Source organism: Carassius carassius, chromosome 45, assembly GCF_963082965.1.
Source record: "Carassius carassius chromosome 45, fCarCar2.1, whole genome shotgun sequence".
Lineage (NCBI taxonomy): Eukaryota > Metazoa > Chordata > Actinopteri > Cypriniformes > Cyprinidae > Carassius > Carassius carassius.
Genome location: NC_081799.1, coordinates 12,823,224 through 12,839,120, shown reverse-complemented (window position 1 = coordinate 12,839,120; position 15,897 = coordinate 12,823,224). Strand labels below are relative to the sequence as shown.

Below are 15,897 nucleotides of genomic sequence, written 5' to 3'. Positions count from 1 at the left end.
GTGATGGTGTTCACTACCTCTTGGGGTAGGTCACCTAGAACCTCTGCGTCCCGTCCAGGGACCAGACATGGAGTTTCCAGAGGTCTGGACGCGGGTGCCAGATGGTGCCCCGTCTCTGAGTCAGTAGATCCTTCGTCAGAGGAATTGGCCAAGGAGGGGCTGTCGCAAGGAGCACTAGTTCGGGGAACGAGGTCCACATGGGCCAATACGGCGCTACTAGCAAGACTTGCTCCTTGTCCTCCCGGACTCTGCACAGTGTCTGTGCGAGAAGGCTCACTGGGGGAAACGCCTACTTGCGTAGGTCCCAAGGCCAGCTGTGTGCCAGAGCGTCCGTGCCGGGAGTTCCCTCGGTCAGGGAGTAGAACAACTGGCAGTGAGAGGTCTCTGGAGAAGAAAACAGGTCTACCTGAGCGGCTCCGAACCATCTCCAAATCAGCTGGACCGTCAGGGGATGGAGTCGCCATTCTCCCGAGAGCATTGCTCGAGACAGCTCGTCGGCTGTACGACTGAGCAGGCCTGGAATGTGAACGGCACGAAGTGACCTCAGAACCTTCTGACTCCAAAGGACGAGGTGGCGAGCGAGTTGCGACATGCGACGGAAGCGCAGACCACCTTGTCGGTTGATGTACGCAACGGTCGCAGTGTTGTCCGTTCGGACCAGCACATGCTTGCCTCACAAGAGACCTTTGAGACGGTTCAAGGCAAGGTGTACTGCTAGCAACTCTAGGCAATTGATGTGCCACTGCAGCTGCGGGCCCGTCCAAACCCCTGAGACTGCATGCCCGTTGTACGTGGCCCCCCAGTCGGTGGTGGAGGCATCCGTGTAAACCACAGCATGCCTGGAGATCTGCTCTAGGGGCACCCCTGCCCGGAGAAATGCAAGATCTGACCACGGAGTGAGGGTTTGGCGACAGGCCGGTGTAACTTGGACCCGGTGAGTGCCGCGCTTCCACGCCCACCTCAGGACTCGGCCATAAAGCCAGTGCTGGAGCGGTCTCATATGTAATAGGCTGAGCGGTGTAAGTGCCGCCATGGCCGCCATATGCCCCAGGAGCCTCTGAAAGAGTTTCAGTGGGACCGCTGTCCTGCTCTTGAACGTATTCAAGCAGGCTAGCACCGACCGCGCACGTTCCTCTGTGAGGCGTGCTGTCTGTTCGACCAAATCCAACTCCATATCGAGAAAAGAGATCCTCCACGGGAGTTTGCTCTTTTCCGAGCTGACCTGAAGGCCCAACAGGCTCAGGTGCCGGAGCACCACATCCCTGTGCTCGCACAACTGATCTCGATACTGTGCTAGTATCAGCCAATCGTCTAAGTAGTCGAGAATGCGAACACCCTGCTCTCTGAGAGGAACGAGAACTGCCTCCGTGACTTTCGTAAAGACACGGGGAGACCGGGACAGCCTGCAGGGCAGGACCTTGTACTGATATGCCAGTCCTTCGAACGCAAACCGCAGAAAAGGTCTGTGGCGCGGAAGGACAGACAAATGAAAGTACACGTCCTTCAGGTCGATCGCTGCAAACCAATCTTGGGGACGGACGCACCCGAAAATGCGTTTCTGTGTCAACATTTTGAATGGTAGCCGATCGAGGGCCCGATTCAAAACTCGCAGATCCAAGATCGGCCGTAACCCACCGCCTTTCTTGGGTACAATGAAGAACGGGCTGTGAAACCCCATCCTCATATCGGCTGGAGGGACCGGCTCTATCGCGTCCTTCGCCAGTAGGACTGCGATCCCTTCCCGCAGGACAGGGGCATCGGACGCTTTCACTGTAGTGGAGCGGACACCGCAGAGCTTGGGGGGGAGCCGGGCGATCTGAATCGCATAGCCGAGGCTGATGGTTCGCAGAAGCCAGCGAGACGGGCTGGGTAGCGCTGACCAGGCGCCTAAAAACCGTACAAGCGGGACCAGCGGAACCACAGTGGGGCAGCGAGGTGGAACACAGGGACCCAACTCGGGCGGCTTGTGAGCAGGCCGGAGTGTGGTGCGAGTGTGGGGTGCAGGGCTCACCTGGTTCCACGGGTTGGCAGAGGGTGCGTGAGTAGGGCCTTTGTTGACGCTCTCGAACCGCCCGCTGCTGCCATCTGGCGAAGGAGGAGGATGAGTGAGGTCCGGAGCTTCGCCGCAAGCCGTATAGGCACTGCCGGTCAGACCAGACGAGTGCCTACAGGCCCGGGAAGGAAGCACCGGGTCTCCACGCCAGGAGGAGGCGGACTTAGGACACAATTGCATCGCTACCGCCCGCTCCACCGACGGGATTCCCGAATACCCCTTCGCTGCACCGCCATCGAGGGTGGTGAGGGAGGAGGAGCCCACCGGCCGGTTTCTGGCAGTAAAAGGTGCCATCCACGACCTGGTGAGCTCGTCATGCACTTCCGGAAAGAAAGGCACTGGGGTGGGGCGCTGAGAACCAGCGTGCGCCACCCCGAGAAACCAATCATCCAGCCGCGAGGGCTCGGGACGCGGTGGCGGATTCCACTCGAGCCCTACCCTCTCAGCGGCCCGGGAAAGCATAGCTGACATTTCGGGGTCCGACTCAGGCCTTGCCACCATCCCATAGGGTGGCAGCGCAGCCGAATCTTCGTCCGACAGCTCTCCCTCCGATGCTGAGATCGACATCTGGTCGGGGGGAGGCCCACTGGATACCACTGGTACACTCGCTGTAGAGGGCCCAGTGCGTTCCGTGGGTTGCTCCACTGGATCGGAGGTGCAAGAGGAGTGGTGGGCCCCAGAGGGTTGGTTCCCTGAAGGTTTTGCCACCACTGTGACCCTCAAACCATCCGCGCTACTGCCGGAAGTGGTTCTCGTCTGTCGGCCGCCAGAACGAGCCCCAGATCGCGGCCGCGGCAGCGGGACTCCGCCCCCCTGAAGGTAGCGGAGCCTGGTTCGCAGCTCCGAGATGGTCATATTCCCGCAGTGAGAACATGACTCATCCACAAAAGCCACCTCAGCGTGCTCGACGCCCAGACACGTGAGGCAGCGATCGTGACCATCACCCGTTGCCAGGTAACGACCGCACCCAGAAACGCACGGGTGAAACGGCATCCTTACAAGGACGATCCGTCGTCTTTACAAAGACGCACCCGTGAAGCTCTTTTAGAGAAATTTGCTCTTTAGGAAATGCTCTTTTAGTGCTGAGGCGCACAGGGGAATTGGCCGTTTGCAACACGACAGGGGTAATGCAGCCTGAAGTGTGCAATCCACTCGACACAGGAACGACCGCCGCTGAAGCGCCGTCTCGCCAACACACGAAGCTTCCGAGAGCGTGCTGAACTCGTAGTTCACAGCAGACACAGTTGAGCAGAGCGATACTAACGCTCGGCTCCGAAGCGAAAAGCTGGTATGCATTGCACCTGCTGCCCTCTTATACTCACGCAGTGATCAGCGGCAGCTGGATGCAATAATTGCATGCCAATGTGCATTGGCTCGTTTAGTTTACACTCGAAGTAGATTGGTCTATCGAAGCGATATCCCATATTCGTCGGTCACCGACGTGGCGTCGAGAGTGACCGACTGAAAGGGAACAACTGTTTACAGTATTGTTAATACTAATTCCTTTGTGACCTTAATTGACAAGCAATGTTAAAGTATAATTGTGACTAGTTTGCATATGACCGAGGACTTTCTTCCATATGTAAGCTTGGATGAAAATCAATCGATCTCTGTCACACTTTACCACCAGGGCATCAGTTTAATTTTCAGACACAGTGGTGAAGCTTGACAGTCGGGACAACGCAAACTGCAGGATGTGTTCCTGTTACTTCAAGATTAGAAGGAATTGAGCCTTATCTTGAACCCTGCTTCTAACAGACTCCAAATCGGCTTTTAATGGAGTAAAACTTAACAACAGAAAATCAGTCCAACTCTCGTCCTCTCTGTCTCTAAAAGAACAATACTGTCAGACTACTTGTAAACAATCCAGACAAGCACACAATTGGCAACACACATCATTACGGCTTAAAAAAATCACTCAATGTAAACTCAGCAGATTCCTCACCCTGCAAACGCAAAGAGAATTTCAAGCAATAGCTGCCTGAAATGAAAGCATGTTTCTTTGGAAACAATAAACCGCTTGTACTTTGCTTCATAAATCTGTCTATTAGGAAGGGTCTGTGTCTGGATGTAACCAACAGAGGTCTCTAAATGTTGACACTTACTGAAATCCCCAGTCAGGAAGACGGCCTCCGCTCCCGGTGCCCATTCCCTAAGGACCAGACTGTTGTCGGATCGCCGCTGAATTCCGAACAACTGGTAGCTCAGTGTGAAGTAATCAAAGGCCCCTTCTGCCTCCTCCAGCTGTGCCAGACGCTCGGAAAACCGCTTGTATCTGAAGTCACGACAGAGATAGAGAGAGCGGGACAGAAATATACAAAGAGAAAATACAAATGAAAGACATTACGGACCCAAGCTTCATAACCCTTCCACGAACCAGAGTTCAGACAGTTGTTCTCCTCAGTTCACACAAAAAGATCACTCATATTCAACTTTCTCTGTCAGCTTTGCATTACAGAAAAAATAACTTTTATTTGAAAGTTATTTTGCACAGAAGATCTGGCTAATGAGTCACAGGAGCAGAAATACACACACGGCTCTTTTCAACAAAGTTTGTCATGTGAAACACAAGCGCTAACACACAGTGATTAAAAAAAGAATTTTTAACCTTTAAAAAGGCTTTTCAAAGGAATTCCTCATTCTTCTGTTCCCTCAATCTTACAGCTTTCACCAAAAAGACATGAAAAATTTGATCTGACGTAAATTAGTGATGACAGTCTAGAAAGTGGATACAATTCAGAGTGTGTGGACATGTGTTCACAATTTTAAAGTGAAAAGAGTAAATGTTGAATAAATTAAACCCACTGAATTAAACTGATTTGTTAAAACATACCATATTTTAAAGTCTCCATGAAATGTGTGAAATACTCAGGAAAAATAAAAACAAAACATCAGCCTGCTGATGAAATCTCATTTGTAGCTTGACATATTTTTAAGTATTCTGCCTTTTTTTTCTTAAGCAAAACACTGTTCACACTGAGAAATGAGCAGGGATCTACGTCTTCAAGGGAAAGTTCACACAAAAACTTACAATTCTGTAATAAATTACTTACCATAATGTCTTACCAAACTTCTTGGGAACTCAAACTAAAATATTTTTTATGAAATCCGAGAGCTTCCTGATCCTGCATAGACAGTAGATTTGTAAAATTAATCTCTAAAAGATTGTGATCAAGATTCAGACACCCATGCGATCTACTTTCTAAATGACAATGATTTACCCGTGTCTTTTAAACTTTAGAAAAAGCATAACTGAAACATTCAAATCTGTGTTCGCGCTGCCGCTGACACATAGAGAGCAGTTACAATGTTTAGGTAACAACTTCACAGTCTATACAACAGTCTATTCAACCACACAGTATCATCTCTGTCTTCCAGTCATTCATATTAACATAGAAATACTGGGATGAAAGTTTATAGTTAGGAGATAAACATTGATGTCTATGGTAGCGATTAAAATCACCTCTAATAGACAGCAATGAAACTGACACGTTCAAAGCCCAGAAAGGTAGTAAGGAAATTGTTAAAATAGTCCATTTGACATCAGTGGTTAAACTGTAATGTTATGAAGCGATTAGAATACTTTTTGTGCACAAAGAAAACAAAAAGAATTACTTTATTCAACAATATCTTCTCTTCCATGCCAGTTTTTGCTGCACTTTTACCACAACTTATGCACGCGCTGCTGCTGATACAGAAGCCAGCGTTCTGATATAGAACGGCCTTCTCTCTTAGTTCATCGTCTGTATACAGAACCACTGATGTCACATGGACTATTTTAACAATGTCCTTACTACCTTTATGGGCTGTGAACGTGTCAGTTATGTTGATGTCTATGCAGCAGCAGATCTTATCAAAAATATCTTAATTTGTGTTCTGGAGATAAATGAAGATTGAGTAATTAATGACTGAATTTTCATTTTTGGGTGAACTATCCCTTTAATGATTTTGGCTTTCTTTTCCCTTGTTAAATAACCAATAGGACAGCAGGATTTCACTTTATACTGTATACTTTAAAAAAATATTTGAAGAAAAATAAATGGCAAAGTGATTAGTGATTAGTCAACATATTGGCTGTGTTTGTCATGCTTGCCCATCCATTTTAAATGGTGTATAACTGAGGTAAAAGCATGCAAGACCTCTGAGCTTGAGCTGGTGTTTGGATGTAAAGAGTGTTGGGCCCAGCTGGGACTTCTGCATGCATATTCATGGCAGTGTTAGGAATAATTACCGATGGGAACCGCTCATTTGGGTTCCTCTGGGAGTTTAAAGTGCTCATTAAAACTTGAGGAACAACAGGGTGATGGGTGCCGTCAAGTGGCCTCTCAAACGCTGCTCTTAATCACACAGAGAGAAAGCGAGAGAGATGGGGAGAGAGCGAACAGATGGACAGACGAAGGGAAAAACAGGCAGAATCTCTTCCTGATGATTCCCAGATAAACACAAATGACCAAACAGCTCGACCGATTACCGTTTTGACAGTTAACAGCCCAGACACAGATTTAAAGTCACAGCCTGTCAGATGAATAAGCAAAACTACTTGCAAAGATTTCCTCAACTGTAACAAACAAAAAACCTGAAGTTTATGGAAGAAGCTGATAAAAGATGTAGAATGAATATTCGACAAACCTGCAGGAAAAAAAAAACAAGAAAAGGAAAAAAAAAACAATTGAGCTTTGGTTATTTCAAGGCCTTAAGCCTTGAGTTAGCTCTGATGGGCCACACACTGAGATCCACAAGGCTTTTTTCAGACGTCTATCAGCACGGCTGGATGTACGAAAGGGAAAAATATGACCCCCGTGGAGCAGATGGAGCAACTTAATCACCCCCTGAACAAATCTTTCAGCAGGCCGTCGCTTATTCAGTCCGGTGGTCAAACGGACTTGAGCTCTGAAAGAATCAGTGCTTAGCTCGCCCTGCTGGAGGCACCGAAGAGAGGGAGGGAATGCAGGAAACGCCACAGCCTGCCATTGCGGATATAATAACAAGCTTTCCTCCATTCTGTAATAACAATGAATCAAGGCGACCAGGAGCGGCCACAAAGTGGTGCGTGCTGCACCTCCGGTCAGTTTTAAAAGAGGCTACACTTGTCCACTCGATCTTGTCCTCTTGAAAGCATGTTTTGGTGAATGGCTGCGCTCTTTGAGGGGGGACGCGTTGGTGGATGAGCATGGGGAGCTCGAGAGAGATTGTTAGAGGAGCGAGGGCACTCACACATGTCTCATCTTCTACGCTAACAGCCCCGGGGTGAGCTGACTCATCATGACACAGCGTTTTTCACACGAATGGCTCACTTACACGCGGATGAAAACACACAGCAGCAAACACCTCCCATTTCTGCCCCTGGCATCCCTGCATGACCATAAAAGAGTCACAGAGGGTCTTTCACTGCTTTAGAGGCTCTCTTGCGTACACCCAGAGGCGTCAAAACCCAAACTCAAAAGCGCAGTTAAGCTTTGGAGTGGAATAAGGTAAAGAGGGACTCCAGAGAAACAGGAAGTGCTGATGGTTTAATATCTGCAGTGTGAGATGGTGAGCTAAGTGGTAAAAGTAGCGGTTTTTGTATCAGGTGTTTATTTGACTTCGGAGTACTTTGTTAAGATTACCAATTTTTTTTTTTTTACTTATTGTTACTCTGCCTTGAAAGCTGTTTATGCATTTCTAATTATTCAAATTGTTGGTAAGATTTTGAATTGTTTTGAGGCTCTTATGCTTATTAACACCGTGTCTTCACCGGTCGCGACAATTGTTGTGTTGTGCCAGAACAGCTAAAGTCTGTCTATGCTAGAGACATCACGACAAAGCAACCAAATAATTTGAACTTTTGTCAGTAAATCATAAATAGAACGAAGCAGCAGTTTACAATCAAAAATGTGTTGTGTTGTAGTGTCGCACCATATCCAGTGAAGACAGCATCACTGATTATAATGGGTTCTATAGCCTAGTATTTTGCTAAAGTATTGTTTACGGTATAGACACAGTGTAAGGCTGCATTTATTTGACCAAAAGTGCCGTAAAAATGAAGATTAGGATATATCTTACAATTTTAAATAAATGTTTTCTATTTTAATATATTTTATGGAAATTATTTCTGAAATGGTAAAGGAGAATCTTTCAACAGTCATTAATCCAGTCTTTAGTGTCACATGATCCTTCAGAAATCAGTCTAATATGCTGATTTAATGTTAAAAATAATTTCTCCTTGTTATTAATTTTGACATTTGTGCTGCTTAATATTTTTGTGGAAACCATGATACATTTTTTTTCCCCAGGATTATTTAATGAATAGAAATAACCATAAACTATTTTTTTTTTACACAAATTACAGCTGTCCAAAATATGAAAGCATTTCTATCATACCAACATTTTTTAATGTTCATAATATTCAACATTTAGCACCATTATTTACCAAGGAGAGACAACAGTAAGAGCAAAGTATTAGATAAGTGAGAAAATAAAAAAAAGGAAAATATAACATATCTTAAAAACTTTTTAAAATATGTTTTTAAATATAACTTCAGAATCAGATTTTTTACTGCATGTAATTTTTAATCAAACTGCAATTGTTGAAATATGCTAAAAAAACAACAACATGAAAATACTATTTAATTTTGTTTTCTCCATATACATAAAATTCTAGTAATGAAATTATTTCTAAATACATTCAAAATTCCATTTCCAGCAAAGAATACAACAAACAAGAAAAAAAAGTTAAAGAAGAACACTATTATGAATGAGAAAGCCAGAGACAGAGAGGGCAAGAAACTTCTTACTGAACTTGAACTGCTGACACAAACCACATCTTAACCGTTAATTTAACCAATTAAAGAAGAAGGATGTGGACACAAGTCCTGTTTTTGTCTCCTAGATATGCCATCAGAGACTAAGCCTTTGCCTGACTCAGTATTGACTGTCTTTTAAAAAATACTGAGGTTCTTTTTTTTAAGGTGATACACCTTGGAATTAAAACTCCTTCTTGAGTTGTGGTTTGGTGGTTATAGCACACATGGTCCAGATGCATTGATCTGGGGTGTTCATGTGGGAGATGAGAGCTCATTTCTTTTGTAAAATTAAGAAAATAAATGAGCCAAACAAACGAGTATAAGCTGTAAAATTGTATGATCTAAAAAGCTGGAAAAACCTTTCCTTTATTATGAGTCAGTTCATAAGAAGTAAGACTTTTTCTCCATTTACGTTCTTCTCAGTTTATGGAAAATAAGCATTACATCACTTTCTCACCAATTCATCTTCTACAGTGAATGGGTGCCATCAGAATGAGAGTCCAAACAGCTGATAAAAACATCACAACAATCCATAAATAACCTTCATAACTCAAGTCCATAAATTAACATCTTGTAAAGCAAAAAGCTGAGTGTTTGAAATAACCATTTTTAAAGACATTTTTAACTTCAAACTGTTGCTTCAGGCCAAAATATGAGTCCTCCATCTGTAATATTGAAAAAGTTATCTACGTAGTCTGAATCGGCAAAGAAACATGCACAGATCAAGCACCATTTACCAAAAAATTAAAAAAGGACTAAACAGTTCTAAAGAAATATGTCTGTGAATTTTAATGTGGGAGGACAACAGGGTATGGACTTTTTCACTGGAGGAAGTGTTATTATGGACTCATATTTTGTCCAGAATCAACTTTTTGAAGTTAAAACACCATAACAATGGATTTATTATAAACACACAGCTTTTCACGTCACAAGATGTTTTTATCAGCTGTTTTAACTCTCATTCTCTGCAGCCATTCACTGTAGAAGTTCCATTCTTAAGCGAGTGATGTAATGCTAAATTTTTTCCAATGGGAAAAAAACAAGCTGATTATATTGGATGATCTGAGGGTGGGTAAATTTCCATTTTTTGGAGAACTATTCTTTTAATAACAGACTACAATAAAAAAAAAAAAAAATCAAATTAAAAATTAAATAAAATAATAAAATTAAATTAAATAAAAAGAACCAAGTACCTTCATCCAGTGTCTTCTAGACTTCTATAATGCTAAAGCAATAAAAAAAAAAAAAAAAAACAATCTCCCCTTGAAATGTCCAAGAGGGATTAAACAGCTGCCAATCAGGATGTAACTGCAGGAAGCTGATGATACAAAATCATTCGCCAAGTTATTATCTTATGACCAAATTCTATTTTCTTCAGCAAACAGTGCAATGGCCCAGGTGAATCTTTACCTGGGGCTTCTTAAAGGCACCGCAAAGACATAGGGAAAATAAGCTCATGAATAATAATGGTGTAGTGCAGTGTGAGAGAGCTCAGCATCCATGACTTGATTATTGGTGTGAAGCGGCATACTGGTGAATGCCAGCATACTACTGAAGGGATGCTGGCTTCCTATAGTGTCTATCCCTGACCAGTGTTGTGAGCCCTTAAGCAAGGAACTCAAGTCCAAAAATTGCTGTGGGTTCCTGCAATGTTATCAACTGTCTCTGTCATCCCTCACCCATGAATCCACCACAGTGGTTTTCCGAATCACAGAGACTGCTCATTGCTCTACTGCATGTTAATAAAGTTTGGTTCCAGAAATTAAAATCGATCTCATGTTGTTCTAAACCTGTATGACTATGTTCTTTCTTATTTGTCTTTGGAATACAAAAAAATTGGAATAAAGTACTGCTCTCTCCAAGCAAATGCATTGAATGAGGACAGCTGAAGTCTCTAAAGGATCATATAGAACTACAATTAAAGTTCCCATTACAGAATGACATTAATAATAAGTGAGTTGACAATAATTTATAATTTAGATCTTGCAATGCACCTTTGATTCTTGTAATTGCAATATTTAAATCTCAAGTGGCTTTACATCTTATAGTGTAAATGCAATTTAACGTTGCAAATTTATCTCTGATAAATGTAACTTTGTTTCGTGTAATTGCAATATTTTAATCTCACAATGCGATCTTGCAAATTTACTATCATAAATATAACTTTTTTCTTGAAAATGCAATATTTAAATATAACTGTAACTTTTGACATTTTGCAATGCAACCATTATTGCATTATATGCATTATTTCTCATATTTGTTATTTTATATGTCTCAATATGACTTTATTCTCATTTTTAATTTTATCTCACAATTAAATTTTTTACAGAAATAGGCTTCCATATGTTATTTATGTTTGTGCGACTCTTGGTATATCATTAAAACTAATATAACACTTACACAAAGCAAGGTTTGTGGTATCATTATTTATGTATAATACATGAATTTATACATGAACCCTACTGTAATTTTTGTTGACCCCTCTAGATGTGTGAGGCTCTAGAATCACCCCTACAGCCCTCCCTATAAACAATGCAACATGCTAACACACAAACCCACCTTGTTTTAATCAAGCTTTCAGAACATTTGAAATATAGAGACTGTAAAATGACGAATAAGCTCACAGATAAACAACCACCACCTGCATTACACAAATGTGTTTCACCAGAGGGAGAAAAACCATGTGCGTGGCTTGACAGAGCTACCATTGCCTACAAACCAAGAGCTGCTCATAAATATCACAGACGGAGATCACCTCATAACCAATTCTGAGTCCCCGCGTGCACCCGCAGAATGCCTGACTGCACGTTTTGAAGTTTAATGAAAAAAAAAAAGTTTTGCATGCGCACAGGATTTCAGGAAGAAACCCGTTTATGCATTCCTCGCGAGTGTCGCAGCACCAGAATGGGCTTAATTGGTGTATGCCATCTTATTCAAATCTTATACTCTAAATAACATTACTTTTGGTTTTTGTTTCCCACCCCATTAAAGCTCTGCGTTTATCCAGTCCCCTGGGTGCACCATTCTGAATAGAAATGAACCTTATCAAAAACATTGTCTGAGAAAGGGAATATTAAGAAGGCAAGAATAAATGAGGCAGCAAAGAAATTAGTGGTTGTTCTCTGTTGGCAGAAGGCAAAGGTGGTATGACATGTTTACTTATGAGAGGAAAAGGGGTGGGGTGGGCACAATTACAAGGTTGGCCCCTAACAAATGGAATTCTGGATCAATTTTGTACAAACGTCAGAGGTGGATTCAGACCTGGCTAATGAATAAAATGTAACTTTGAGTATACGTATAATGATGCCGCTACACCATCTTTTAACTCGATACTTTATGTACAGTGAATATTATGACCGACAGGCTCTTTAAAAGTGCCAACAGCTTCATCTCTGGCTCCCAAGAGGAAAGGGGCCATTATCAGTGATGAAGGCAATCAATCAAATTGATTCATTTCTGAAGCAATAAATACGGCATTGCACACGGGGCTGAAAGAGAGAGATATCAGGATGTAATGACTCACACTAGAAGCGTCATCTGCAGCACCTCGAACTGGTCCTCAGCAAAAAAAACACTTCCATCTTAGCAGGGAAGTGGCTGTCAATCCTTCAGACAGTAAAAATTGCTGTTAATTCTAATGGTTTTCATTACAATTTTTACTTGATCTTTGTAGGTGTTGCATACAGAAAGCATGGTCAGGATCCTTAAAAGGCTCAGAGCCTTTTCATTCAAACAAGAGCAGCTGGGCGTGATATAATGAGTGGCGATGTCACACTGGAATTTGAAGTTTTTAATGTGTTGCTGTGTGCTTGATGCGGTTGTCATCAGTGGCAAATCCTGTTACAGAGCAGAAGTGTTTTCTCCCGCACAGCTCTCATCCACAGTCTGCTTTCCTTTCCAATGATACACAAAATAAAATGCATACAAAAACATCCCTGCTACTGATGCACATCCACTGACATATGGCTGCAGCTTTGTAAAAGAAAAAAAAAACAATAAAGTACAGTATATATATATATATATATATATATATATATATATATATATATATATATATATATATATATATATATATATATATATATATATATAAAACAACAAAACTTTCTTTGGAATTCAAAACCAGAGCTTTTTTTCAATCAAATTGAAAAACTCACTTCCTATTTATAATTTTTACACTACATAAGTATGCATTAATTTTCATTTTACCCACATTAATTTTTAAATATTTTCCTCACAGATTTAAAATATTATTTGACATTTATTTCTTCTCATATTGACTCATTCTCAAATCACATGATAGCAACCTGCTTGCACACCTTGTCACATGAACTAATTATTAGGTCACACTTTATTTTTGGGTCCAATTCTCACTATTAACTAACCATTAACTATGACTTTTGCCTCAATTAATGCCTTATTGCTGCTTATTAATAGTTTATAAGGTAATTGTTAAGGTTAGGGTATTGGGTAGGATTATGGATGTCATGCATTATATGTACTTTATAAGCACTAATAAACAGCCAATATGTTAATAATAGACATGCTAATAAGCAGTTATTAGTGTGAATTGGACCCTATACTAAAGTGTTACCGATTATTATATACAAATGTAATAATCACCATTAAGATAAATGCACACATGACCAATGTGGCAACTAACAATAAGATAAACCAACTTAAAAAAAACAAACAAAAAAAAAAAAAAACATTCATCCATAAACCAGGAAGCTGTAGGAAAAAAAGTGCAATTTTGAGTGAGGATATGGATATTTTGAACCGCAAAGTGCATTTGCATACTTCACACAAGTATTTTTTCCTAAGAAAGTTTACTGTCAAATTGTCATCATGAACTGAACCCCCCCCCCGGGACAATATTCTGCTGACAATGCCTGACTTAATTTTCACTTTCTGTCTCCCAGCCCCACAAAAACCATCCCAGTCTCAGGTGCATGTGCCTAAGCATGCATGAGTGCTAGTGTGTGTGTGTCTGTCTGAGAGGCTCTAGACATTAAAGTGAATTTTAACAAGGTATGACGACTGGCTGGTGGTATAGGGGAAACCTGCCAAGCTCAGACGCTGTCTCTCTGTGTGCCATCTCACCCTGTTTTCACAAGCTCTGGCCAATTAGCTGCTTTTTCTGTCTGCTGGACTAGCTGACAGTCCCATATCTTCCACTATGAGTTCTATATGAACATTAATAATCAAAAAAGTCTGGAATTCATGACTGCCACAGTAAAGCTGCTCATGCTCACAGAATATGGCAAATGCTACTACATCAATCCAAAATTATTATGGAACCGAGAGGAGACAATGAGGTGGTGCCATGAGAATTCTAAGGTGAGGGATAGTCTGTTCAGGAAAGCCAAAGTTACACAATTTCACAACATTTTGGCTCTTATAAGCAATAAACAGGAATACCTCATCCAAAAAGGGTAATTTAATAATGTAGTATCAGCAAAATATGACAACAGACCTTAATCATGGTATGTGCCTTATTGAATTTCACACGGATGAAAACAAGGCTGTGACTTATGGTTCTTAACAATGGTATAAAAGTTCTTAAATTACATCTGATTTTCCCAACTGAAAGTCTTTTTTAAAGTTCTATTAGCTGAACAGTCGGTACTCTGCTGAAAAATAGAGATCATTACTGGTTTCCATTAAAAACATAAAAAAACACCAACTATTAACAATTCCATTTTCCATTAAAACCAATACTATCCCCTTTATAACCAGTAAAGTGATAAAAAATTATGTGAAGGTTTCTTGTTTTTATTAGCATGGTATGCCATTAAACTACAGTACAATCCATTGAACACACTGATGTACTTCTATCCCACACAGCCTGGTTTTCACTCTTGTCAAAAATTACACCTACCCTGACTAAGTTCTGTTCAGGTTTGGAATTAAATGAGAGCAAGTAAATGACAAACTTTACTTTTGGTGAACTATCCACTAAAAATCTTATAATACTTTAATTAATTGATATTTGGAGCATATAGGCGTGGCAGCATTAATAGATAAACGCAGACAGCATAGATTTCTTTATTAGAGGGCGTAATACGTCGGGCCGAACAGGAAGCAGGTGAGAGACACACAGCTTTCTGATTGGATTAGCATAGACCCGCGAGCTCCACCTGAATGACGCACATACTGAAGAACACTACAGTATGAAATTACAGTTATCTAAACGCATAATTTTGATTAAAAAGAAAAAAGAAAAACACAGAGTAAATTATAAAAATGAAGAATAAAACCAAATAAGTATTTGCAGCATCTGTTTAAACAAGGTGTGTTTACCTTCTGCGCAGTTCTCCCTCATATTGTCCTATATACAAATCCGTCTGTAGAAACGCGGTGAGGTTTGGAAAACTCTCATCAGTGCTTGAATCCGACATTGCCATGGCTCTCAGTTTTAATAGAAGCAATATATCATCTCTTGCTCAAAGGGGACTGGTAGTCCGAATTTAAAGGAGGTTGGGAGCTTCTCTGGGAGCTTGGCAAAAACACGACCAATCCACCTTGGCCTGTTGCGCAATCCAGTCCGCGTGCAGAGCAGAACAGAACAGGCCTCCTTTCATATAAAACACATTTCTTGGCTGGCAGGAAACTTGCCCTCATCTCTCAGTGTTTGTGCTGTCTTAAATACTTCTTTCTTATTTTATTGCAATAAAGTTTTCACTGTGAAGTTGGTTGAAAATATTATACAGAAACACTTTGTTTTTTAGCTTTGGAATGCAAAGTAGTTTTGACAATTTTGCCATTTATTTATTTTGTAGGGGGGGAATTAGCATAAGCAGTTTTTGGACTAAAGTTTTATTATTAATCATGTATAAAATATCGTATATGTTATATGTATCATATAAATGGGTTTACTATTATATAAATATAAAATACTTTTTATTTAATATTGATTTCTAAAACATGAAGTTCATGGTTATGTTTACACAGTATGTCAACATCTTACAAACCGATTTCAAAATATGTGTACTTATCCAACTAACCTCCAGAAATGGCAAGGCAACCTACTGTCAGAATGATGTAGTATGTAGTACTGTA

At 41.3% G+C, this 15,897-nt stretch overlaps 1 protein-coding gene across 1 annotated transcript in view; it reads right to left on the bottom strand.

The window, feature by feature from the left end:
* gbe1a (glucan (1,4-alpha-), branching enzyme 1a) overlaps positions 1 to 15,281 on the bottom strand; it is a 152,452-nt gene extending 137,171 nt beyond the window's left edge. Inside the window, exons 1-2 of the mRNA XM_059538936.1 lie at positions 15,139 to 15,281; positions 4,159 to 4,328 (exon numbers count right to left, since the gene is read on the bottom strand). Coding sequence (XP_059394919.1) covers positions 4,159 to 4,328; positions 15,139 to 15,242 — 274 coding nt within the window. The 5' untranslated portion in view covers positions 15,243 to 15,281. The remainder of the gene's footprint in view (positions 1 to 4,158; positions 4,329 to 15,138) is intronic.
* Between the last annotated feature and the right edge of the window lie 616 nt (positions 15,282 to 15,897).